The sequence below is a fragment of the Chiloscyllium punctatum genome, chromosome 38 (genome assembly GCF_047496795.1).
Source record: "Chiloscyllium punctatum isolate Juve2018m chromosome 38, sChiPun1.3, whole genome shotgun sequence".
Taxonomy (NCBI): Eukaryota; Metazoa; Chordata; class Chondrichthyes; order Orectolobiformes; family Hemiscylliidae; genus Chiloscyllium; species Chiloscyllium punctatum.
The window spans coordinates 28720055-28747938 of NC_092776.1; the positions used below are offsets into that span (position 1 = coordinate 28720055).

The 27884-nt window shown below is 38.2% G+C and overlaps 1 protein-coding gene across 3 annotated transcripts; it reads left to right on the plus strand.

Annotated features, from left to right (window-relative positions):
* Positions 1–27859, plus strand: btbd16 (BTB (POZ) domain containing 16). Of its 3 annotated transcripts, none has more exons than XM_072558065.1 (3): positions 1–64; positions 26936–27124; positions 27692–27859. In XM_072558065.1, the coding sequence occupies exons 1-3, from the start codon at positions 38–40 to the stop codon at positions 27797–27799; spliced, it is 324 nt and encodes a 107-aa protein (XP_072414166.1). In that variant the 5' UTR covers positions 1–37; the 3' UTR covers positions 27800–27859. The 3 variants fall into 3 exon arrangements, with proteins under 3 accessions (XP_072414166.1, XP_072414167.1, XP_072414165.1); XM_072558066.1 differs by lacking the exon at positions 1–64 and adding an exon at positions 13896–13975; XM_072558064.1 differs by lacking the exon at positions 1–64 and adding an exon at positions 22893–22985.
* The last annotated feature ends 25 nt before the right edge of the window (positions 27860–27884 follow it).

Below are 27884 nucleotides of genomic sequence, written 5' to 3' on the forward strand. Positions count from 1 at the left end.
CCATTTGCAAGTTGACTTATACGCAAGTCAGATCACAATGCAAGACAATGTAAAGCTTCTGGTTGTAAGTACAAGAAATGTTTGTATATCAGATATTTAAACTTACACCCCTGTATGAGACTGCATTGGTAAGTATGAATATTCGTAAGTCAGACATTAATCAATCATGGGGCTCCTGTATTTGGGATGTATAAATAGTAGCATAGAGTACAAAAGCAAGGAAGTTATGTTGCGTATTTATAAAATTTAGTTTTGTCCAAAATGGAACATTGTGTCTGGAATGGGCATTGTACTTTGGGCAAGTTGTGAAGGCTTTCAAGATGATGCAAAGAAACTTTATGAAGTTACAGAGATGAAATATTTCAATTCTGTAGATAGACCCCCAAAACTGGATTTGATTTCCTTAGAGAAGAGAGGTTTGGGAGGAGGTTTGATTGAGGTGTTTGAAATCATACGGGATTTAGACAGAATATGTAGACAGAGTATTTCCTTTTAGTGGAATGGTCAATAACCACAAGATACTAATATAAGGATTGCCAAAAGGAGTTTTGGTGCTATGAGAAAATTCTTTTTTACATAGCAAGTGGTTACGATCTGGAATGAGCATCCTGAAAGTATAATGGAGGTCGATTCAACCAGCCTTTGATACCATTCTCACAGATAGCCACTAGCCTAGGAAAAAGGTCATGGAATAGGATTTCACATTTTAAGATTTGTTCCAAATAAAAGCAACGTCAACTAAACATTATAAGCTACAGAAGTGGTATTTATTATTAACTTTTTAATACAACTGGAAAGTCCATGGCACATTTAAATTTTGCACCATGCTTTCATCAAATATGTAGCCTTAGAGTCATAGAATCATAAAGCTTTACAGCATGGAAACAAACCCTTCAGTCTAACTCGTCTATGCTGACCAGATATAATAAATTAATCTTGTCCCATTTGCCAGCATTTGACCCACATTCCTCAAAACCCTTACTATTCCTATACACATCCAGATGCCTTTTAAATGTTATAATTGTACCATCCACTGGCAACTCATTCCTTACATCCACCACTCTGTGTATGAAAAGGTTGCCCTTTAGGTCTCTTTTAAATCTTTCCCTGCTCACCTTAAACCTATGCCCTCTGGTCTTGGAGCCCCCACTCTGCATGAAAGGATCTTGGCTATTCACCCTATCCATGCCCCTCATGATTTTATAAAATTCTATAATGTCACCCACAGACTCTGAATTTCAGAGAAAATAGCCCAAGTCTATTCTACCTCTTCCTGGAGCTCAAACCCTCCAACTATGGCAACATCCTTGTAAAACCTTTCTGAACTTTTTTCAAGTTTCACAACATCTTTCCCATAGCAGGGAGACCAGAACTGAACACGGCATTCCAAAAGTGGTCTAACCAATGTCCTGTACAGCCACAACATGACCTCACAACTCCAATATTCAATGTACTAACCAATAAAGCCAAGCATAACAAACACCTTCTTCACTATCCCGTTTACCTGCGACTCCACTTTCAAGGAACTATGAACCTGCACCCCAAAGTCTCTTGGTTCAGCAACACTTCCCAGGACTTTACCATTAAGTGCATAAGTCCTGCCCTGATTTGCCTTTCCAAAACACGAACCTCACATTTGTCTAATTTAAACTCCATCTGCCCATCTGATCAAGGTACTGTTGCACTCTGGTATAACCTTTTCGCTGTCCACTACATCTCCAATTTTGGTGTCATCTTCAAATTTACAAACTTCCTGTGTTCACATCAGATCATTTATATAAATGATGAAAAGCAGTGAACCCAACACTGATCCTTGTGGCACAATGCTACTCACAGGCCTCCAGTTTGAAAAGCAACCTTCCACCACTACCATCTGTCTTCTAGCTTCAAGCCAGTTCTATATCCAAATGGCTCCATGTATTTCTCCATGTATTCCATGTGATCTAACCTTGTTGAACACCTTACTCAAGTTCTTGTCGGTCACATCCACTGCTCTGCCTTCATCAGACCTCTTTGTTACTTCTACAAAAACTCAATCAAGTTAGTGAAACACAATTTCCCATGCCTTGTGGCTTCAAGTCCAAATTGTTGCTTATGTTCTGCCCGATTAAGTTGGGGCTTCCTGTTTTTCAATCAAAGACCCCTTCACTCCATTTTCTGAGCATTTAACTCATTAGCAAGACTCCAGTTCTGCACAAGAACTTTGTTCCTTTAACTGCTATTCTGTCCTCAACTGTGCTCCCATTGATGATTAACCCGTAAGCAGTTCTTTTCTTCTCCCTGGTACAACAGTGACTGACTGAGCCTAAGAATCTGTACTCTCAATTGGTTTGAAATTTCATAATGTAAGCATTGAATATTTTCATTCACTTTGCAGCTACAACATGGCGGAGATGTGCCATGTCTGAAATACCTTTCCTCTGAAGCAGTCCGGTTTGGCTTCATCATTGCAGAGGTATAAAAAATAGTTAAGTAGGTTACCCAAATTATTCATCTGCTGGAAAATCAACATGTTTTTGTGTAATAGAGCTTTTTAAATTTTATAACTTTTCCATAATTTAGCTTTCTGAATTTTACAGTAAAAATACCACCCTGAGTTCAGATAACATTCAAAGCTTGTATCTTGTTCAAACAAGATGTTATCTGAAACTCTCAAGCAGCTTTCTTGTAATTGTACCCTTTCCCCAATCACAGTTGACAAGATTGTCATGGAAAGTATGTTATTTTGTAACTTTGATTTTCTGGTTGATGGTGAGATCAGACATTTTTGTTGCAGACTTGCTTTCACATTGACACCAAACAGTATAATATAGACATTGGGTACCAAATGAAACATTTGTACTGAATCCACTTGGAAGGGATGGAGGCAGAATTTTACCAGGCTGTGACTGATGTGGGCTACAGTGTGATGAGTGGTACAATCAAGCGAGACAGTCATCTCACCATTAATTCCATAGTTTGCTCAATCAGGGCAGTAAGATTCTCACTAGACATCAGAGTTTCCAATCGACATTCCTTGTTAAATGAGAGAATTATAGAATTCCTCTCGTGCAGAAAGAGGCCATTCGGCCTGTTAAGTGTACACCAAAGGGCATTTTACCCATTATGCATTCCATCCCCATAACACCACTTGGAATTGTTACTACGGCTATCCAACCTAACCTGCACATCCCTGCCTGCTATGAGGCAATTATTTGCATGGTGTATGCACCTAACCTACATGTCTTCAGACAGTGGAAGGAAACTGGAGTACCCAGAGGAATCTCCTGTGAACACAGGAAAACATGCAAACTCCACACAGACAGTCACCCAAGGCTGCAATAGAACCTGTGAGGCAGCAGTGCTAACCACTGTGTCACAGTGCTATCCAAATCATTTATTACCAGTCATCACAGATTGTGATCTTATCAAAACTGCCATTGGAGAAACTCAGGCAGGCTTCATGGTCACCATCCACAGACACCTCACATACATGGACGCTGGCCAGTCCTCATGAATCCTCATGGTATATCTCCAATCCACTAACAGGACAATTCTGCTGATCAATTCTGCAACTCAGGCTTCACTGGCAAATATCATTGTAAGGCTGCAGCTAAGACACTTCATAATCAGGTACAGACCCAGTTCATGAGGTAGACCTGACTGTATCTTTGGGCTCTTCACTTACTCATTCATTCTAAGCCGACTCTGGATGCTTGCTGCTTCCTTGCCTTTCATTGCCTTAATTTTTTGTGCTTTACAGCCCCATCCAGAGTTAGTGAGCACAATGACAGCAAATGAAAAGTGTCTGTTCCTGGGCAAACAGTCCTTGCTGCAGAATTGCAATGATAGCTGTCAATGTAGTCTGAACTGAAGTATTGAGATATTGGTGTCTGACATCCAACATGGAGATCTTTTGGAGAAAACGGAGGGTTAAACCCAGCCAATAACCTGTTCAGGTTTCCATGTCGAATTTTTCCGATGGCTAGTTTGTACAATCAGTTTGGTAAGATTTCAATCTATGGCGAATTAGACTGTTCACTCACATAACCAGCAATAAAGAGTATCAATTGTGAACTTGCCACTCAATGACAAGAATCTTGCAACACCACTTGAACAAAGTAGGGAAGTTGTGGGGACACGATCATGTATAAAAATGATCATCTAACCTGATTCCGCCACTCATTTCGCCTTTGCCCACATCTCTCAATCTGGTGAGTTTCTACTCATAGACTGTGTTTTGGTGACATAAATTCACAACTAACCATAACTTTTGAAGATTTTACATTCAGCTAGTAAATTAATCTGGAATTAGAAGTTAGCTTTAGTAAAGGTAACTATACAATGACTAGATTTTGTAAAAACTGGTTCATCAATATCTTTTTAGAAAGAAAATCTTGTAATCTATATCTAATCTGTTTGATATGCAGTTCTAGCCCTTAGCAATGTGGTTGACTCTTAATTGCCCTTTGAAATGGCCTGACAGGTCATTGAGTCAAGAGCAATTAAGAAGAGCAATAAATGCTTACCAGCAATGCCAACAATTGGTGAAGGTACAAAAAAATGTTAAAATTACTGTACCATGGCTTAGGTGACAGTCACACTTTCCAATCAATAAATTGTTACTTATCAGTGTAAAATATCAGCTTGCTCATTCTCACTTCTGAGTCAGAGAGTTGTGTGTTAAAATCCCTGTTCCTAACTTGTCTGCAAAAGTCTATCTTGACACTCGATGCAGTCCTGAGGGTGTGCTAAACTGTTGTAAGTGCTGTCTTTCAAATGAAGCATTAAATTGACGTCTCATGTGTTTTTAGGTGGTTATAAGCAATTTAAGAGTTCTCTCTCAAAGTGATGTTGGAGAGTTATACCCAGCAGTTGGGCCAATATTTATCCTGCAAACATAGAGTCATACAGATGGAAACAGTACCTTTGGTCCAACTTGTCCATGCTGACCAGATATCCCAACCCAATCTATTCCCAACTGCCAGCCACCCAGATAGTTTTGTCGTTATCACATTGCTGGTTATGGGAGTTGCTGAGTACCAATTCACTGCCACATTTCCTACATTACAACAGTCACTACACTCAAGTGCTACAAAATGATTTGGGACATCCTGTGATCATAATAGGTGCTATACAAATGTAGGACTTATCTTTCTTCGGCAGAACGAAGTGACCCCATACATGCATGAAGCTCTGCTTTCCAATCAATAATGATGTGAACAAACAAAATTACTATGGCTACTCTCTTGCATAATTTAAACTAAATGGCATCATTTGTTCCACCAGAACCTCACTGTTCATTTACTGGAATTTTGACCCAGTAACTATTCAGGGAGGGTCTTATGCCTAATGGTAAAATCCCTGTCTCTGAGCGAAAAGCTCTGGGTTTGAGTTCCACTTAGGACTGGATGGCCACGGAAGATGTGTTTGCAGTATGGCCGAACAAATTGATTATTAACCTGTAAATCCTTCTGATCTGCCTGTGGCAGGTGGTGAGCATGGAAGAGTTGCTTGATTAGCTATGCTTAAAGTGGACTAGCATCCCTCAAGGTACAGCCTCTGGTGACAGGCTGATAGCTTGTTCCAAGAAACATCCAGCAATAGAAACACATAGTATTCTGAGTCTGTTACATGGAAATAATCAGTAGGTGGAAAAAAATTGCAAAAAGCTGAATAATTCTGCTGATATCATAAACTGATGCTTGAGTGGTTTATTGTTAACTGAATCCAAGATAATATTTTTATTGTAATCACTCTTATTTTTATATGATACATGGCAATATTATTTATAATACAGAACTCAAGTCTGACATTCAGTTGCCTTAAGGGCAATTTTAGCTAACAATTAAATGCTATCCTCAAGATTATAAAGTCACACAATTTATAGGAATGAGGAAAACCCAATAGGTTGATTATTCAAGTTTGAAAAAATTCCAGGCAACTCATCGGTTCATCTGATTGCATTTTGAACAAATATAAAAATGTTCATCTCTATCAACTTGTCTGGGAGACCTTTTGAAAAGTTTTCATAACAAAGCAAGTTTACTTCTGACATCAATTCTAAATTGTGCTTCCTTTCGTTCAGTTGATTTTTTGCTCTCTCTCCTCCACTTTATTATCATTAATCTTTATGCATTTTATCAACTTACACTTGGCATTGCAGATTTTTCACCTGAGAAAGAAAAGAGCCAAATTTCATTTTGATTGAAATATTTTGAACAAATATCATGTAGTTTTCATAATGGCAGCTAACCCACACTACCACATGTGTACTCATATGGCAAGTTTAAAATCTACTCCACTCAGTTTCAGAACCTGAATCTCTACCATATTGACTACAACAATTCAAGAAGGCTGTTGCTCACCACCTTGAGGGTAGTTAGGGCTGGGCAACAAATGCTGTCTGCATGTGATACTCATATCCTACAAAACATATTATAACAATTGTAGATTAGGTCCAGAAAGCCCTATACTTCAATTGCTGGGGTAATCCATCTCAGCCTTTCTTGATCTCACTGATGTATTCCTTTTTACAAATTTCTTATTGGCATGCAAGTTTCACTTAAAGTTACATTACTTTTGGTTTATCTTAAGCCTTTCTTGGAAATTTGACTGAATACTTCCTAAAGATCTAACTGTACCATTTCATATTCAGTTGTTGAATTATATTATCAATGGAAGAATAAACTTCATCTTGACAAGAGTTAACATTTGAGAGAAGTATTGGGCAATAGGCTGCTACACAGAAAGCATGCTCTAATATTAACCTGATTCATTTCTGTCACTTAATTCATACAGCTGAAATTTACTGGCCTTTTTTGGGTCAGACTGGGAGGTGGGAAGGCTGGTAAAATTTCAGAGATTTTCAGGGCCCCCATTTCAGACACTCTATCTCGTGGAGGGGTATCCTGGTAGGAATAGCTATTCCATTTAATAGAACTATCTGTCCTCAGGAACACAGCTCTCCCCTTTTGCGGACCCATCTGCCTTATGATACCTTCTTCAAAGACACAGAGATGCAGAAACAACAACATGCATTCATCTGCCAGATGCTGTACCATCAATGGTCACTGGTAACTCAAGGATGTGGTCCACTGTCTCTACTCTGGATGACAGCTCTGTCAGTAGCCAGTTAATTCAGAAGTACCAACAAAATGTGGTCCTGGCCCATTGAAATGACTCACTTCCCACTTTCAAGTATTGCAACAGGACTCCTGTTACCTCTGTCAAATTGGCCACCGATGTTACAATGCATAATCATCCCATGCATATTGTTTGCAACATAAAAAGGTTATACTGCTTGCTGGTTTGCATGAGTTGTGAGTAGCTAGTATTAAATATGCTGCTGACTGACTTGATTCCTCAGTAGGATACGTATTATGGATTAACTCCGGAGTAAATTGGAGGTTTTTTAAGCTTTCTAGCTTACACAGCATAAATGTGCTTGAAATAATGAGGATAGCACTAAAATAGACAATAAACTAAACCCAAACATTTTTTCAACACCATTACATCTTGAACCAGAAGACTCTGATTCATCTCCTGACGGTGAAACGAAAATAGATGCTGTGGATTAAAATACTTTGCACTAAGCAAATGTGTGGAAGTTACTGTCCAGGCACACAATTCATTTAGAAAGGTCCAACAGAATTTTCCACAGCTCTGGCCAGGTTTGAAAACAGGATATGTCATAGGACAAATTAAGCTACAGCACATATTTACTTAAATATTACATTAGCAGAACCAATATTCAAGTCATTTTGCTACCTGCAAATATAATCTATTTATTAAGAAAGCATGTTATCTGTTATTAATCTGTGGGGCTAGCCTGGAAATCAGTGGCATATGACTCACTTAGATCTCAGAGGAAGTTCATTTTATTTAACCTGTCATAAATTCCTTTGTGATATTCTGAGACAAATGACAGGAAGCACCCCACAGCTGAAAATAATTCAATAATTCAGATGCTGTGAACGGGAAAGTATATTTCCAGTGGATCTTATAAATAGCAATTGTGATTCATCAGATTAAATCTATGATCAAACTTCAGATACTTGAGAAGAACAGTAATTCCCTGAACTGTATAGAACATGACCGCTCCCCCTTAAGATGTTTTTCTAACTAAAAGATTAAAACAGAAGAAAAAGCACCTACATTTCTCCTGACGAGGTGAGTGCAGTGACTTTGCTTCCAGCCCCTTTCATTGACAAATGCTGTCAATCAGTTAATTACTAGTGTAGCTATTCCAACACTGGAGTTTGTGTTCAATCTTCTGGGTTTCCAGTGAGAAACTGTGAATATGCTGATGGTGCCCATAACTCCCCAATCATGAAAACAAATGCAGCCTTAAAAGTTTCAGGGAATAGTTTGAAATCGGGATGACCTCTTGAGTGTCTCCAGCACTTTCTGTTTATATTTTGGACGTGCGGCATCAGCAATACTTTTATTTCTAATTTGAAATCTGGACTGCCCCACAATCTTCACCAGAAAACTGAGGTCATATTGTACTTTATCTACTGTTCTTGCTTCTCGATAAAATGCCACACTGAAGGGCTGAAAGAGGCGTTGGAAAGGGAAATACGTTATTAGACATTGGTCGGTGATGGTGGCAAACATTGAAACAAACCTTCACAATTAACACTTGTTAGATAACACATGAAGCTTATCTAATGCGTTTCACAGGGGCAAATATCAAAGAGGCTCTGAACAGAGGTGTACACCACTGCTCTAGTTCTGCTCTATCCTCTTCATTCATACTGTCATCATTTAACCAGAAAGAGTTCACTGATAATTTTGACCCACTGTTCCATAAGCTATCACAAAATGTCTGTGTATAAAATCCTAATGAGAATACCAAAATCACCAATTTGCCTAACTGACTGCTACTCAGGAAAAAATACAATTCACACCAGGTTTTAAAAGAAACACAAAATATAATTACTTATTGTACAACACAATGATAACAAGAACAGTGAAAAGAGGAGATGTCCAATTTATGGAACTTAAACTATATCACTTCAAAATACCCAAATACACACACACTCAGTCATGATTAAAAAAGACAAAAGACAAATTGTTTAAAATATATACCATGGGGGATAAATATAAATGAGGCAAATCAAATTCCAAACAGCAGAACTTCAGGGCACAGGATGGTAAATTATTTTTCAGTCTTTTCAATTCTTTCACTTCCTCAGTTCAGCGGTTGATCATGGGAGCTTAGGCTTTCTTTTGTTTCAGAATTCTGTCTTTTCGGTTTTTCTGTCTTTTATCCCACATGATGAAAGGAAGAGAATGGATGCTTTCTGTCTGTAGACTCTAGATGTTTCTTCTTCTCTGCTGCTCTTGGCACAAACACCTTCTTAACAAGCTGCAGCTTACCCAATTAAGCAGTATTATCAGACAGAATCTTTAACTCAAGATTCTTGATGCTGCTCAGTCTCAATTTCACCCTTTAACTACTTCAAAAAAACAATACTGTATCACACAGCACAATAATGTATGCAGCACTAGACATTTAAATTGCAAAACTCCTGGTGTTTCAGTTAGAACAATTCATTTCCATTTCAGTTTATAATACCAAAAAAAAACTCAGACAACCCTTTCTGAGCATCAGTTAGTGGGCTATTGGAAAGTTATGCATGCTAGGATTATTGACAAAGGAACAAAAGTTTGGATTTTCCATTGGCCAGACAGTCATTATTCCAGCGTAGGTCAGAATTACACCTGGAAACTGTATGAAATCCATCCTGTAGGAAATAGGACTTTTCACCGAACAATTCCTCCAAGATTTGAGAATTCCAATGAAATTAAGTAAAAGTCACCCAGGAAAAGTTAGATTATTAATTTTTTGCCTAGATTATTAAATACACAGTCTAACTCCTGAGTAACTATTTAACAGCAACTATGCTTATCTTATACACCCTGCTGTTGCCCGAAACGTCGATTCTCCAGCCCCTTGGATGCTGCCTGACCTGCTGCGCTTTTCCAGCAACACATTTTCAACTCTTATCTTATACACCCGCCTCACAACTGCAAACCCCCAGACCACTTACAGCCCCCAGACTCTGAACCACCATCCTGCAGAACCCGACCTCCCAATTCCACCCTGGAATCTGACCTGAATTCTCTGCTGGACCTGGACTGACCTGACCTGACCCCCTCCCCTACTGGACCTGACTCAACACACCTTGCGTCAGACTGGGCCCAACTGGATCTCCTAGTAGACCCAACTTGTTGATATTCCCCTGCATTGGATGTGACTCAACACCCCCACCCTCACTCTTAGGCAGACCCAATTTCTTCCACTCTCCATGACGCTGCATCACTTATCTTGCTATCTGCACCTTGACACCTATCCTCTTCCAACTCAGCATCCTGCTCATCTGGCACCTTTCCCTTTTACCAACTGCAACCCTTCTATTTGGGACTCTGCTGTTTACACATTTGGCATCCTTCCCCAGCCACACCACTTCCTCCACAGCTGGCACCCTTTCCAGCATTCTACTTACCTCGCACCTCAACAGCCTACTCACCTGGCACTCTTCCCTCCCAGGACCTAACATCTCATTTACTTCATGTTCTTATGATTTGACAGCAGCTGTTGAAGTGGTTCTGTGGACCTTTAAATGTCAAATTATGACAGTTGTTTGCTGTGAAAAGGGTTTTTGTGTCCGCCTTCCTCTGACAGCTCTTTAATTCTGACAGAGAACTGTCAGAATTAAAGTCCCACATTTCTGAAGGAACCTGATCGGAATCTCCTCTCAGAAATGTGCAGTTCCCTTCTTAATTATAATGCAAGCGCCAAAATAGTAACCTGCGTGAGATTGTCACTCCATAGAACATCTGGCCCAAACTTTCCCTGTAGGATCCATGCTGGCACAGCTGTCACTGCTCAGAATTAACTTGTGATGAAGCACACGTCAAGTGCAAAGGTGGGTGAAAGCTCTATAAGAGGTACTTTTGTCAGAACATATGTATAAACTTTGCCTGGAACAAAAGAAATGGCTGGAAGTCTGGACCCCTTTTATGGAAGCTCAAATGACATAAGCATGTCTTCTATAGACCAGAAAGAAAGCTATAGTTATGCTATAAAGGAATAATCTTCAAACAAACTCCATGAGAGATCGTATCCAAACTCTACAACTTCCCTGATAGATCCCTGATCACTTAAAAGAGGACTGTCACCAGAATTTTTATAATCGCCCAACAATGACTGATCCCAGAAATTACACAGCCCTGAAATTGTTAATCTATTAATATGTTACTCTGTATATCTCTAAGTATCTTACTTTGAACTGCCTACTGACCACTGAATATAGATAAAGGAACATAGTAACATTGGAACAGGAGGAGGTCATTCAGCCTGTCAAACCTGCCCTATTATTCAATATAATAATAGCTTATTCAACACTTGAATGCCTTTATCCAATCCTTCTCCATAACACTGTATGCCGTGATAATCTGAAATCTCTCAATCTTTAAATATACTTAGGATTGATATTCCATAGCCCTCTGTGATTGAGAATTCCAAAGATAGACATTCCAATGAGTTAAAAGGTTCCTCCTCATCTTGGATCTAAAGTATCCCCCTTATGTAAATTATGCCTCTTGATTCTAGACTCCTCAACCAGATGAAACATCTTATTTGCATCTACTCAGTCTATCCTTTTAAGTATTTTGTAAGTTTCAATGAGATTATCTCTCATTTTTCAAAGATTAAGAGAATATACACCCAGGTTGCTGATTTATCTTCATTGGACAGTCCTGCCATGTTGGAACAACTCTGGTAAACTTTAATTGGACTCCCTCTTGGGCCACAATAATTTTCTTGAGATAAGGAACCAAAACTGCACACAGTACTTCAGGTGTAGTCTGACCAAGTTCCTCTCCAATTGAAACAAGATTTTTCTGGTTCTGTACTCAAGTCCTTTTGCAATAAAGACCAACCTTCTCTTAGCCTTCCGCATAACTTGCTGCACTTGCATGTTAGCCTTCAATGATTTATCAACAAGCATACCCATGTCTCTTTGTAACCTATGCTTTCCAACTTTTCTCATTTTAAGAAATATTCTGCATATTTGTTTCAAAGTGTTTCAAGGTTTTTTCAAATTGTATTTCATTTGCCATGTCTTTGCCTATTCAGAAAGCCTGTTCAAATCCTCCTGGAACCACTTTACATATTTCTCATAACAGATTTCTACTCAGCTTTGTGTTATCCACAAATTTAGAATATTACACTTGATCTTCAGCTCCAAATCATTGATATATATTGTGAACAATTGGGGACCAAATACTCATCCTTCTGGTCTCCACTAATCAGAGCCTGCCAGTGCAAGAATGACCCCTTTGTTCCTATTCTGTTTTCTGTGTTAGCCAATCCTTAATACAGTACATGCCATGTGCTTTAGTTGTTCTAACCAATCAACAAAGAGGGGGTTGGAGAGATTGAACAAAACCCTTCTGAAAATCTAAGTATGCTACATCCATTGACTTTCTCAATTTTGTTAGTAACATCTCCAAAAAGCCTTCAACACATTAATCACGCATGACTGCCCATTTACAAATCCATGCTGTGTATGCCCAATTGGATCATTATTATCTGATTTTTTAAAAAAATCATATCTTTTATAACAGTTTCAAACATCTTCCCTACTACAGAGGTAAGGCTATCTGTAGTTCCTTGTTTTCTCTCTCATGCCCTTCCCAAATAGTGGTGTGACATTTGCTTCCTTCTAGTCCACAGGAATCATTTCAGAATCTGCAGACGTTTTGGAGATAATCACCAGTGCACTGACTATCTCTGAAAACACCCCCTTCAACACTGTGTAAACATGAATTTAATAAACGTAAGGTTTGAGAAAATGCAATCAAGAAAACACACCTCAATAGAGAACACATTCTCATTGTTAAATATTCAGACATTATGTACACAGTTAAGTGGAGTTAACTGTAGTATGGATATAGTTAAGCACTGTTATCATTATGAACACCAATTCTCATCAGCATTACTTACTTTAAGAAGGCCAGTAACAAACTTTTTGGCCTAATCATTTCTATTCGTCCAGATCTGAAATAAAACACTTCTATGGCTATGGCAGCATTTGTGGAGAAACTAAGTTCATTTCCTCCATCATTCGTGACCGGGTCTTTAGGATCAGTCATCTGGAGTTGTCATCTTTACTACTTTCACTCTTCATTCTTAGTTATGATTATCTAATACAGGGTGGCCACTGGGCACAGAGTTATCACTTGTCACTTGAAATCATGGATACTTTTTTTCCTGTTATTGAGCTGAAGGTGCACAAATTTTATTTCCATAGGATGGTGAGCAGACATTGAGTTAATTTGAATGCCTCTGGAAAAGAGCCACAATCTGAAGAAGGAGTGCATAATGTAATCTAGCAACTCATCTTGAAGTTAAAATGCTAGCATTTTCAATTGCGCCCCTCATTTCAATCTTTGTTCTATTTGAGAAAAATTATGGGGTTTATTGGGTTTTGTTACTGAAATATGGGATGCTAGATTAATAAGTGTCTGATCTGCTGAGTTCAATAATTAATCACATAAGTTGAGCAGACAAAGTAATAATTATTTCTTTAATAATGATAATATTAGTTAAGATTCTGGCATTAAAAGATGTATCTGGCATATTTGTGAACAGTGTTAGAAACAGGTGTTTGGAACTTCAGCTTTTAATTTTTGACCAAAATGTAAGCATGTAAAAGTTGAAAGCTGGCTTAACTGTATGAGAGTTGTGACTGATGATAGCAATAGTATTGAATATCTTTATAAAGTTGAACAGAAGTTATATATTCTTTACTACTAGTTAAAATAACTCAGATGCTTGTGTTTTTGGGATCAATTTGTTTTGGTTCTTATGTACAAATAGGAGCCGTGGTACCATTCGCAAATTGTTTCATACTGTGGATTTTATTTTGAACTCAAAGCTATTCAAGAAAAGAAAGGTTCCAGTTGCAGTTTTTTCATGCAGGTAAGGCAACAATCAAACTGATTTGGCCTTAAAAATACTGAATCTTGCTTAGTCCAGTTTGGAAAGGTTTCCTTTGAGAGCAGCACTTTTATTTGTGTATTAAATTCGGAATGGAAACTGCAGGCAATGATATCTCTCATATGATGCATTGTCTGCTTGTAATGAAGCAAACTGGCATAATAATAAGGAGCTGAAAATGTGATGCTGGAAAAGTGCAGCAGGTCAGGCAGCATCCAAGGAACAGGAGAATCGACATTTCGGGCATCAGCCCTTCTTCAGGATTCCTGAAGAAGGGCTGATGCCCGAAATGTCGATTCTCCTGTTCTTTGGATGCTGCCTGACCTGCTGCGCTTTTCCGGCAACACATTTTCAGCTCGGATCTCCAGCATCTGCAGTCCTCACTTTCTCCCCATAATAATAAGGAGACTTTATTTTAACAGTACAGTATAGTATGAGGTTTCTTCTATCATTATATATTTTAGAATGATGTCAAAAAGAAACATTTAGAGGAACAAGAAACATACATGGAACTATGCATCAGATTATTTTTTTTTTATCCACAACTAACTTCACAACACAGCTATGTTTCACAGGCAAATAAAGTGCTGTTTAATCATGGTGTCTGGTCATCAGTACATTTAAAGGAAATGAATATTATTCACAAGGACTGATAGCACACCCTTTGCAAATTTCTGATAATCATTCCAAATGTCGGGTCAGAGTGAAGCTTTCTTAGTTATGTTGTAGTATTTGTTCCCAGATTAGAACTATCATTATTCATCCGAATAGAGGAAACATTCCTGGCAACATGTCTTATTCTATTCCTACTGTGTAGATTTATTTGTTAATAATAAGCAGAGAGCTCTGGATAATGTAATAACCAAAATCTGCATAATGTAGACTGAGCATAGAAATAGACATAATATAAAAATTATTCACTATTAGGCCAGACTAGACAGTAAAAGAATTTTCACCCTCTGACCTTAATGAATATATGGAACACTGCCAATAAAAGTAATTGACCCTGTGACAATTCACCCATTTCAAGAGCTGGAAAAATATCTTTTAGGAATGCAATTCTGTTACAAGAAGTAGTCTACATGATTGATTGAATGTATGTATCTGCAGTCATACAGCTGTCAAGTCATCGTAAAAGATGGGCTGTGAGGTTGTACAACTGTCCTGGAATTTAGCTTTACAGAGTTCCTTCACAGAATTGTGTGTTTAGTGTCTCTGTGGAGAAAACATTTTTGAAAGGTTTAGACACTTTTTCCCATGTGTTCTGAAATTAAAACCATGATTTCATATTTTAGGTACAGTTTGTTGCGTAAATTTGCATTAGTTTCTTCCCCAATTCTTGAGTTATTTGCAATTAAACGTCATCACGAGCAGACATAAGAAAAAGTGGAAGTGAAGACTGTGCAAAGCAGGGTGGGTTTTGAAGTATGATTATTGATAAAAGATCATTTTTATTATTGTTAATAAGTTGCGTTAAAATTTTGCAGGAAAATCTATGGCACTCGAACAGAGATAACCTACATCGAAAAGAAATATTTTTGTTCAGAAATTCTTTTTAAATCAACCTATTTAGCTGTGTTATGCCATAGTTCTGGAATATATGGGGCCTGAACCTAGGCCTTTTGGTCCAGGAACTCTGAAATTTCTTGGATCCATTTTATGTGAAAAGATGGTGGATCTTAAAACAATAACGATCACTTGAGAAAAAGTACTAGGAAAGCTAATGTGACTAAAGGTTGACAGATCTCGAGGGAATGGTCTGCATCCCTAGGTCTTAAAGGAAGAAACTGCAGAGATGATGATTGCATGGGTTGTAATCTCACAAAATTCCTTAGATTCTGGAAAGGCATATCCCCAGCAAATTAAAAACCGCAAATGTGACATCTCTACTCAAGTAAGGAGAAAAACAGAATGCAAGAACTATACACCAACTAGTTTAGCATCTGTCATCAGGAATATGCTGAAATCTATTATTAATGAGGAGTAGCAAGACAGTTAGAAAATAAAAATACTATCAGCATGGTTTTGTGAAAGGTAAATTGTGCTTAACAAATTTATTAGACTTCTTTCAGAATCTAAAAAGCAGGGTGGATAAAGAAGAAACATCAGATGTTGGACATCCAAATAATATTTGATAAGGTACCATATGTTTTCTGTTAGTTAGCCAAACCTCTATCCATGCTTATATACCACATTATTCCAGAGACAGAGAGACATACTGTTGCCAAATGTTCTGATAATACAAAGTGAAGTAGGACAAGTTGTTAAGAAGAGAGTTTGCAAAGGGATATAGTCAGATGGGGTATAAAGTGCGAAAATTTGAAGTTTTCCATTTTGATAAAAAGAACAGAATGGCAAAATATTATTTGAATGGAAAACGATTGCAGAAGTACAAACTTCTGGAGATATCTCTGGAGATGAATAGGAAAGGGAAAACATACATGTGCAGCAACTCATTAGGAAGGTAATTGAATTGTTGAATATAGATGTAATTTTGTTACAACTGTGCAGGGTATGGTGGGAGTGCATCTGGAAAATTGTGTCCAGATTTGGTCTCATTATTTAAGGGATATATGTGCATTGGAAGTAATTCAGAGAAGGTTCACTAATCTGATTCTGGAAAAGAAAGTGTCATTGAGGAAAGGTTGAGCAGATTAGCACACACCCATTAGAGTTGAAAAGAATAGTAAATGATCTTGTTGATGATTCTGACTGGGGCTAGATTGGGTAGATGCTGGGAGAATGTTTACCTTTATGGGGGAAATCGAGAACCAGGGATACACCTTAAAAAGTAAGGGGTTCCCTATTTAATACAGAGATGAGGAGGAATCTCAAATCTTAAAGGATTGTTACTCTTTGGAACTTTATTCATTGAATATATCCAAGGCCAAGTTAGATGTTTGATTGATAAATGTGATAACGGTTTTGTATGCAGGCAGGAAATTGGAGTTAAGGCCACAAAAAAATCATCCATGATCCAATCAATGTAGTGGAGAGGGCTTGATGGATCAAATGGCCTACTCCTGCTCCTATTTGGTATGCTCAAACATAATGCAGAAAAATATAGCTTGGTTTCTGTGGCAAGCTTATGACTTGGAAAGTACACCAGTTTTCCTGAAGAGTCAATTTGGTTTGTTGCTATGCTGAAACATTAAAAAAGTGTCAAGAAAGAGCTTCACCAACAGGGTAAATGCAAAATCACATCACCCCCACATCCTCTTGTTCTCCTTCTTATGTTATTATACAGAATATGGGCATGTTCATTTGGAAAGCAATCCCTGCTGCTCAGTCATTCTGACTGTTTTTGTTAGCGGAGCATTGCAGTCTTAAAAATTTCAGGTATTCAGAGAATTACAAAGTATTTGTTAAGTGTGGAGCTGATCTGAAGACAAATTCGATGTTTTTAAACTGTTATGAAAATCACTATTGAACTTCAGGAATCTCAGTTATGCTGATATCAGGTGACTAGATGAGGACGGCCTGAATTTTTGGATGTAATTCCGTGACAACATGCTGCTCACAAAAATAGAGGAAATTTGTGTAGTTTGGCCCCCTGCATGAGTAGTTGAATTACTTAAGTAAGTGATGGAGGGTTTTAGCAGGTATACCTTGGAAGCAGGGCAAATAAAATCAAGCAAAATTTACACACTTTTATGTTGAAACATAAAATCAATAAATCATAAATGCACAAATCCCATAAAAAGGTGACAAACCTTTGCTTTTGAAAGATAATTATGTGAAACATTTTCTCAAAGTTCCTCTTGTGTAGGAAAAAGACAACGGAAATTAAAATACTAATTCAAAACCCCAATCTTGAGATGGTGGCAAAATTGTGATTTCAACTGGCTTATGTGTCTGTGTTTAAACCAGCAACTGAAGATACTTGTTCTGTTCTAGTTTTGCAAAGTTTAACCCCCGCCCCCAATTTAAGTAGGTTTCTAGCATGCAAAAACATGTCCTGCTATCAGTTTGCTGGGATCAAAAAAGTTAGCAGAGTGACACCTCTTAATAAGTGTCAGCTCACCATCTAAGGGTGTGGCTGTTATTGTGGTACACATAATCTTTAATTATCTCAAAGCAAGAGAACACATTTGCCTTGCCACCTGTCACAGCATTGACATTTTTTCACACCGGATGAATATGTGGCACAGTAAATACCTTCAAGGTACTTCTGAACCTTGTCACATTGGATGGTGCTATTCAAAATTGGTATGAGAAATGGAAAATCCTGAAGATAGGTCTTGATGGAAGCAAATCTAAAGTCAAAAATGGAAGGCATTCCAGAAAACAAATGCATTAAGCAAGCCTAATTAAAACTTTGAATGACACACACACAATGACCATCTCCATGCATGTAGTTAAATCACAAAGTTCTTTCTGCATAACATTATATGGAGAAGTCAGTAACTGGTTAAAGTCTTCTGAAATAAAGTAAAAGGCAGATATTTCGAAATGAATAATTTAATGACCCTAATGAGGTTGTGCCAACTAAATTGTCAATGGATATAAAAAAGTCTATGCTGCAAAAAAATTCACCAATAGTGTACAAATTTATAAGAGATTGTGGCCCTGCGGAGACTATGGTCTGGGTGTGGCGAAGTATAAAACAACCTAGGAAGGGAAATCTCCAGGCTACAATAAGGAGACTACGGTAAATTTCAAAAATTCTCTGATTCAAAGTGACAGAAATTCTCATGAGTAATTAATTCTAAGAAAGAAGACACTTGCCTTAAAATATCGTGGACCTGGATGAAGGGGTGAATTCTACAGCTCCCTTGCTGGGCTATTTGAAAGCAGGAGCACATAAAATAGCATGGACAGCAGGTCCATTATGTTCGCACCCACTCCCAACCTGCATCCACTATTAGAATTTTTTAATTTTTCTGAAAAATGACACATTTTGTCAAAGCTTTTCATCTTGAACTCATCAGGACGTTTGCAAGAGTACAATTAAAGAGCAAACATCATTTATATTGTTGAGAGAAGAGTGCTCATTGGTTGCCAAGTTGATTGTTCGAGGCATTGCCATGTAGAATGCATCAATTTCTTGTGACTGACAGTTAACTACCCAAACTTCATTTAGATTGTCAACGAGGTAGGGTGATTTTGATTGATCAAGGCATTGCTCTGAGAAATAAAGCAGAAAGTAGCCATCATATATTTTGTTGAGTTAAACAGGTTTTTAAAAGACAACGAATGGACCAATTCAAAGGCTGTTATTAGGCAGCTTTTTTCCTTGGCTTAAAGACTCCTGCTATCCCTTTGTCTCAAAGTATTTAACTCACTGCACCAAAAAGTAATATCAGCTTTTTTGTGTGTAGCTTATGTGTGCCACTATACAATGCCACTTGATCTTCAAATTGCAAAGAAGATCCTCTACTAGTACTTTTTAGCTGTATTCAGTGTTCAACTTCTGTTTTCCAATTTACAGTACAAAACAAAAAAAAAGGTCCCTTACAGTTCCCATATGTGCAACTGCACATTGAAAGCCAGATTGATAATCTCGATGTGGTTGTCAGCATAAATCTTTACACATTTTGGATTATTTAGCAAATGATGTCGCTCACAGGGACACATCTAATATTAGGCACTTGTTTTGAGTTTTGTAAGCACAGACTAGTTGGTTGGATTCAGTATCATGCATGTTGACAGCAGCCAAGGGGATGTGATATTTCATATGATCCAGAGTCTTTGGGACATACTGTCTACATACTTGACATCACAGCAGCATTGAAATTCTCATATGACTTTACTCATTTGGGTAATAGGCATAATGTCTTTTTGGCTTGATAGTAGCATGTTAGTGATGAACATCACTTGTGTTGCTACTGCACCGTGACAGCTTGAAGCAGCTTGCTTCACCTATTGATCTATTTTTTTCACATACCTTGCCCTTCCAGGGTAATCAGAGATGAACTGAGCATTTTGCAGGACATTAGGGTCTTTCATCAGTTTGCGTGATATAATTTACTCATCTTGTCTTTTGAATAGAGAACATAGAACTGTACAGCACAGGAGCAGACCCTTTGGCCCACGATGTTGTGTAGAACGTGATGCCAAATTAAACTAATCCCTTCTGCCTGCCCTTGGCCCATATCCCTCCATTCCCTGCATATTCATGTACTTATCTATAAGTCTCTTGAATGCCCCCATTGTATCACCCTCCACCTCCACCTCTGGTAGCGAGTTCCTGACTCCTGCCAACTCCCTGTGTAAAGAAAAACTTGCCCCACACCTTCTTTGAACCTTCTTCATCTCATCTTAAATGCATGCCCTCTAATTTTAGACTCTGGGAAAAAGATTCTGACCATCAACCCTATCTATGCATCTCATAATTTTATAGATTTTTATCAAGTTCCCCTCAGTCTCTGCCACTCCAGAGAAAACAACCCAAGTTTTTTCTAGCCTCTCCTTATTGCTCATACCTTCTAATCCATGCAGCATCCTGGTAAACTTCTTCTGCATTCTCTCCAAAGCCTCCACATCCTTCCTGTAATGTGGCAACCAGAATTGAAAGCAATACTCTACGTGCGGCCTGACCAAAGTCTTATAAATCTGCAACATGACGTTCTGACTCCTGTACTCAATTCGCCGACCAATATGCCATATGTCTTCTTTACCATCCTGTCTACTTGTGTGGCCCCTTTCAGGGAGCCATGCACTTGAATGCTTTGTACATCAATGCTGTTAGGGTCCTGCTATTAACTGTACACTTTTCCTTCACATTTGATCTCCCAAAGTGCATCATTTCACACTTACCCAGATTAAACTCCATCTGCCATTTCTCTGTCCATATCTGCAACTGATCTATATCCTGCTATATCCTTTTATAACCATCTATGCTACCCACAACTCCAACGAACTTTGTATCAACTACAAATTTACTAACCCACCTATCTACATTTTCACCCAAGTCATTCATATATATCTGATACAGCAGAGGTCCCAGTACAGATTCCTATGCAACACCACTAGCCACAGACCTCCAGCATGATAAACACCCTTCCATTACTACCCTCCACCCTCTATGGGAAAGCCAATTTTGAATCCATGCGCCCATATCACCCTGGATACCATGCACCTTAATCTTCTGGATGAGCTTACCAGGAGGGACCTTGTCGAAAGCCTTACTAAAATTCATACAGACAACATCCTCTGCTCTACCCTCAACGATCACCTAACAAGTCTTTCTTCCTGCTTTTCTTTGGCAGTCCTCTTACTGCATCTCATCATAGAAAATATGGAATGGTCTGGCAGTCTACACTTTGAATGCCATACAAGCAGAATAATGCTTGAAATGCCGATTCTCCTCTTTTCCAGCACCACACACTCAAAGCAGAATAATGCCCACTTTCTTTGTAGTGTATCAAGTATAATCACAGGGGGTTTCACAGATGCAAGTTGGATAATAATGGCTACATGCAGACACAGACTGGCTGGTGGAATTAGTGAATATGAGGTATGTGGAAGTTAATATGGAGAAGTGTGAAATGGTTCATTTTCGTAGAAAAAATGAGAAATGATGATGTAAAATAAAGAATATAATTCTGTCAGGTTTGCAGGAGCAGAGAGACCTGTGTGCATACTCTTTTGAGTAACTAAATCAACAAGTAAGCAAATGATCAATCTGAAAGAACACTGTAACAAGAACAAAATGTGAAAGGAAGCTTACCAAATTAAATTGAAAGGATTTTTGTTAGGGGTCTGATGATGCCCATGTGAAGGCCATGGTTATTGAAGACCATAAGCATAACAGCAAACATCTTGTGCTCCCATTTTGGGTGGGACAAACTGGATGGCCAAAGGTCAGGAATATCGAACCAAAGCACAGCAAAAGCTTTGGGAGAAGCTTGCATAGATATTGCAATGGAGCTGCAACCTTCCACATTCAAATTAACCAATGCCTCAAGGTCACAGAAATTACAAGTGGCCTGACAGAGTCCTGTGAGTATTTGTGCACAAAGTGTTAAAAGTGGCCAGACATGTTGAGAAAATGGCTGAAGAGACAAAAGGGATCTTGGCAATGTAAAAGCAAGGAAGTTAAGGTGAACCATTTATAGTGGATTAGTGGTGCTGGAAGAGCACAGCAGTTCAGGCAGCATCCAACGAGCAGCGAAATGTTTGGAATAGTGTGTCCAATTTTGGGCTCTACATTTTAAGAAGTATGTGAAGACATTAGAGAGGGTGCAGTAAGATTTACAAGAATGCTTTCCAGGAATGGGGAACTTCAGTTACATGGATCGATTTGAGAGATTGAATTATACTTTTCAGGGACCAAAAGCTGAAAGGGGATTTGTTGAAGTTATTCAAAATCAGGAGTGTTCAAGATAGAATAGATAGCGAGATACTGTTCTGTTAGTAGAAGGGGTCAGACACCAATTTAAGATGAATGACAAAAGCACTAAAGATGACAAAAGGAAAAACCTCTTTATGCAGAAGTTTTCAGGATCTGAAATGCATTGCCTGAGAATATGGGAGAGGCAGATTCAAACAAAACTGGACAATTATCTGAAGAGAAGAAAAATGGCAGCATGAAGTGATAAAGGTGGGAATATAGGACTAATCAATTGCATTTACAGACAGCTGGTATGAATACAATGGATAGAATGGCCAGATCCTTGTTCTGTCATCATTTTTTTCATTTTTAATGCTTGTTAAACAATTAACTGATCAAATATTTTCCAGGCACCACATGTATCGACTCTGACTCCTCAGAATTTGCACTCCTATGTTTCTCCTAAATATTTTACAAAGTTTGTCAATTGGACAAGATTCTGGATATTTGCCACAACCATTATAACATCAGCAGATTTGGACGAGGAGTGCCTTCACTCAAAATATGCAGAGCATGGGAACTTAGCATGACAAGACAGAACTTGCTGTCAACCTGGAGAACATACCAAGAGTTCTGGAATAAGTTTGAAAAAGTTGGCACATGTTAAACAAATGGTTTGAACACAATCAATCAACATGCACAACGAAAAAGAGAATGGTAAAAGATTAGTATTTAAAAATTGATCATTGTTGAAAGTTTGTGACTAAGGAGAAGGCAAATAATGTTGTGGAAGTGAAAAACTTTGTGTGCTTTAATGAGAAAAAGTATGTGCTATGTGAAGGAATTTCAATGGTTCAACTCCCCCGTCTCATTTCCCACAACTCTTATCCTTAAAGGCAAAGTTGGCACATATCCAAGTCTGATGGCACATATTCAAGTCTGTAGTCTGGAACAAATGGTAGACCATGCATGTTAATATGCAAGAGAGAAGAAAAGACACATTATTTGCAGAATCCAGAAGGTGTTTGATTGATTCCAACTTGAAACAACCACTTGCACAGATATTACAAACGAAACTCATGGTCAAATTGAGAAGGAACCACAGGCTCTATCTTTGAGAATTGGTGAGTATGGACTGAGCTGAGGCAGGGCGAGATCCACCATGTTCAGCAGCCATGTCACATTTTGTTGTGATTTGATGATCCTGTTTTTCAATGGAGGGAGATACAACACAGGTCACTGGTCTCCCCTTTGATTACAGTGGGCTTACTGTTTTCTTTCACATCTTTGCTAATGTTGCCCCCCTGTTCAAGAAGGGTAGTAGGGGTAGTCCAGGTAATTACAGACCAGTAGGCCTGACATCAGTGATGGGAAAGTTGTTGGAGAAGGTACTGAGGGATTGGATCTATTTATATTTGGAAGAGAATGGACTTATCACTGACAGGCAACATGGTTTTGTGTGGGGAGCAGAGGGATACAGAATCTTAGGAATTGGGCGATAGGTTTAGACAGTGGATTTGGATCGGCACAGGCTTGGAGGGCCAAAGGGCCTGTTCCTAGGCTGTAATCATTCTTTGTTCTTTGTTCCTTATCTTTATCAGTGCGCAATTAGCCATGTGGCATTCAGAGGTCCATAACCTGCTGGCATTTATGTCAGCATAGATTCTGTGTTATCATGTAACCCTGTACAAATGATTGAGGTTTGCCACTGAAAATAATGAGCCCCAGAGTGAAAAGGAATCCTATGTCACAAATGCAGATCCATCAAAATTTTGTACTGTTAGGCATTTTCTGATCAACCTGCTCAGAAATGTTATTATACAGCTCTGGAGAAGGTGGGACTTGAACCTAGGTCTCTTAGCTTAGAGATAGCAACACTGTCACTGCACCACAAGGACCCTGAAGGTACTATCAGGTATTTTTAATCAATCTGTTAAGAAATGTTATGACATATCTCTGATGCAGTTAGGACTTGAACCTGCTTTTTGTCTCAGACTTAGGGATTTAACTGCTGTACCAGAAAAGCCTCCTTAAAGTACTGTTACACACCACAGAACTTTTGTTTTCAAGTGCAGTTCATCTGATGGCTGGCCAGCCATACACCAGTGCTCTTCTTCAGGCTAATTGAGACTTAACATTGTACATATCAACAAAAAACACACAGACTTTGATAAGAGACTAAAACATCAGGTAAGTACAATGATTGGGGGAAAAAGCTTAATAAAATTAATTTACTTTACATACATATTCATCTGCAAGAAAGAAAAGGAGATCTACAAATTGACTGAAACACAGTGGAATTCGTTATGGTCAGACATAAGTCCCAGGTCAAAGCATTGTCAATGAGTTTGCATGCACAGTTGCTGTCATAATGAAGTGGGTGAATCTATTCATCACTATTTGGTGGCGCTTACAAAAGTACATTCATTGAAATTCTTGTTTTCACACATGGTTTTTATTTCGAAGTGGAGCAGAGAAATTTATGTTTCAATTTTTGTATCAGAGAAAATGGCAAACATTTTGGACCTTGTGTGATTATTGTGCACTCACCTGCATGCATAAATGTTGAAATACACTTGCCTAGACACACTACTAAGTTGTTCTCATTCACAGACTTTTTGGCCTTTCTTATTAAATATTAATTTTGCCATACGTACGTTCAAGAAGAATTAGTTTGAAAAGTTATGGGCAGTCTGTTGACTTTTGCAAAAGCACAACACAACAATATATGGAGAGAGAAAAATATTAGTGGCCAGGATTGTATATAATACAATAAAATACAAAACAGCACAGGAAAAGGCCCTTCAGCATACCAAGCCTGCGCCAATTCCTATTCCTTATTTAGACCTGCTAATTATTGCCCATGGGTGGTTTCTATCCCTCTGTTGGCTCATGTTTATGTGACTATCAAGATGCACCTTAAACGTTGTTAATGTGCCTGTTTCCATCACCTCTACTCGCAGTGCGTTCCAGGCACACGCCATCCTCTGTGTGAAAACCCTTGCCTGTACATCTTCCCTAAACCAATCCCTCTCACCTTGAACCCATGCCCTCTTGATATTAGAGTCATAGAGATGTACAGTATGGAAACAGACTCTTTGATCGAACTCGTCCATGCCGACCAGATATCCTAAACTAATCTAGTCACATTTGCCAGCACTTGGCCCATATCCCTCTAAATCATTCCTATTAGTAGTTGACCTTTCTATCCTGAGAAAAAGCCTCTGACTATCCACCCAATCTAGGCCCCTCATAATTTTGTAGATGTCTATCAGGTCACCCATCAGCCTCTGTCCTTCCAGTGAAAACAATCCGATTTATCCAACTTCTCCTCATACCGAAAACCCTCCAGACCGGCAACATCCCGGTAAACCTTCCCTACACTCTCCCCAAAGCTTCCATGTTCTTCTGGTAGTGTGGCAACCAGAACTGCATGTAATATTCCATATGTGGCTTAATTAAAGTTTCGTACACCTCGAACATAACTTGCTAACTTTTATATTCAATGCCCTGGCCTTGACCACCTTATCCATTTGTGTTGCTATTTTCAGGGATATCTGGACCTGTACACCTAGATCCCTCATAATTGTAACATTTTTGTTAACCAATATACAAAAAAATCCAAACAAATATGTTTCAAATTAGGACTGCAGATAGGAATTACCTTGTATTGTTTTTGCCAAAATACTCATTCTATAAATTTGTCAATAAATCAAGGATTCTTCCGTTTTGCTGTATTGTGATTTCCTTTAATTCAGTATCTGCATATCTGTTAGAAATTAAGGAAATAAAGTTTCTCTTTTTGTATCTGTTATTCTTCTATGAATGAAGAATGGGAGAATGTTTTTATGACATAAAGTAATGGGATCAGTAATAATCCTCCTCATAGTGAGCAGGAATTATGGAATGTGATCCAGTCCACTACCGTTGCCATTGTTTGGAGATCGGTTACATGATATGCATGTATTCTGGTTTTTTGAGGTGAGACACCTCTTTACAATATTTAAATCAGCTCAGAACTTGATCTAAATTTAATGCAATCCAGCCTGTTTCCCCAAGGCTTGAGAAACTTAGCAGCTAAGTGAGGAACTGAGAAGTTGGATGAAGTAGGTAAACACTTTCTGTGGAAATGTGTGACTCTGGAGGAGTCTGAGAGGATCTTGGTCTCGAAGGTAAATCTTTAATTAAATTACACTGCAGCTCGCTGATGGTACAAATGACTTGATCCTTCAACTTCCAATATCCACTTCCTCAATTGGACTGCTTTGAGTTTCACATCTGCCCAGAATCCCTCCCCTTGTGTTTCTGTTTATTGAACCTACCTCCACTGATCTTTTCCAAATTTCCAGATGCTATCCCTAACGATTTTACCTAGTTCACCCAATTGCCAGCCTTCCAATTTTACTGGCTGTTGGGCAGGAAAAGGAATTGTAAAAAATGATGATTAAATTCTGAGATTAACTTTGCTAGGACTGCCACCTTCCCAGGTTTTCTCCAATAACACAACCTCCATTTCTACATTCCCTCCTTTTTAGGATGTGAAAAGGTGTTTAAACAATCCACAAGCCTTAAAGGAATTGAATATCGGAGGTCAATGAACCTTCAGTGAAACTCCTCTTGGTTTCACTGATATTAATTTTTTTTTTGAAAATACTGTTCATTTCCAGAGAATAAGTCCTGCAGATCCAAGTATGCCTTTTGGAATTACTGAACACAAAGCCTTTAGCTTACGACATGAACGTGATGTGAAATATGAAATTCAAGTACAGGCTTTGGTTGATGAAGAATGGAAAGTCTTTAGTACTGGTTACATATGCCAGAAATTTGGCATCACCAAGAAATGCAGCCAAAGTCAGGTTAGTAATTAGTTCAATATCTTAAATAAACAATTTCCACAAGATTTTTAAAAAATCCTACGAACAATTTAGCCTAATGATTAAGAATTAACAAAGTAATATTCTATTTGTAAAATGAATGCAATAAGTATAAATTCAATTATAATGTTGTTTACTTTAGGGGTACTAGAAAAATAATGGCGAATTGTAGTGATAAATTCATGTTTTTAATTTTTTAAGCAGACACAGTTTCTGTGGTGCAGAGCTTCTGTTTTCCACAATTCCGTTCTGACATTATTAATAGACTAAAATGTACACTGGAGAAGGATTAGCATATTTTGGTAGTGACATTTTGTTATGTTATGCCATACAAATTCTGTAAATGTGATCTGTTTTGGCCAAAATGTCAGGACAGCCAGCGCATGCATGCAACGTTGGACCTTACAATACAGCCTACAGGAATATTGGCTGTACATTGCAAAGCAAAGGCCACAATATAAAAACAGCTTTTGTATTATTTCACAAATGACATATTCATATAAAATTGTTTGTGTCAATGAAAATTAATGATCCTTATGTTTTTCTCAGGTCCTTTCGGTGGCTGGACTGACAATGCCTGTTTATGCGACCTTTGCTCTTTTTTTCCCGGTATCTTTCAAAGGAACAGAAAACAAACTGTCCAGAAGTGTGTTGTAAGATGAGTGAATGAGATACCATTATTAAGAAATAACTATTTGTTTCAAAAATTTCACCTCAGAGGGGATGTCAACTTCATTTTACC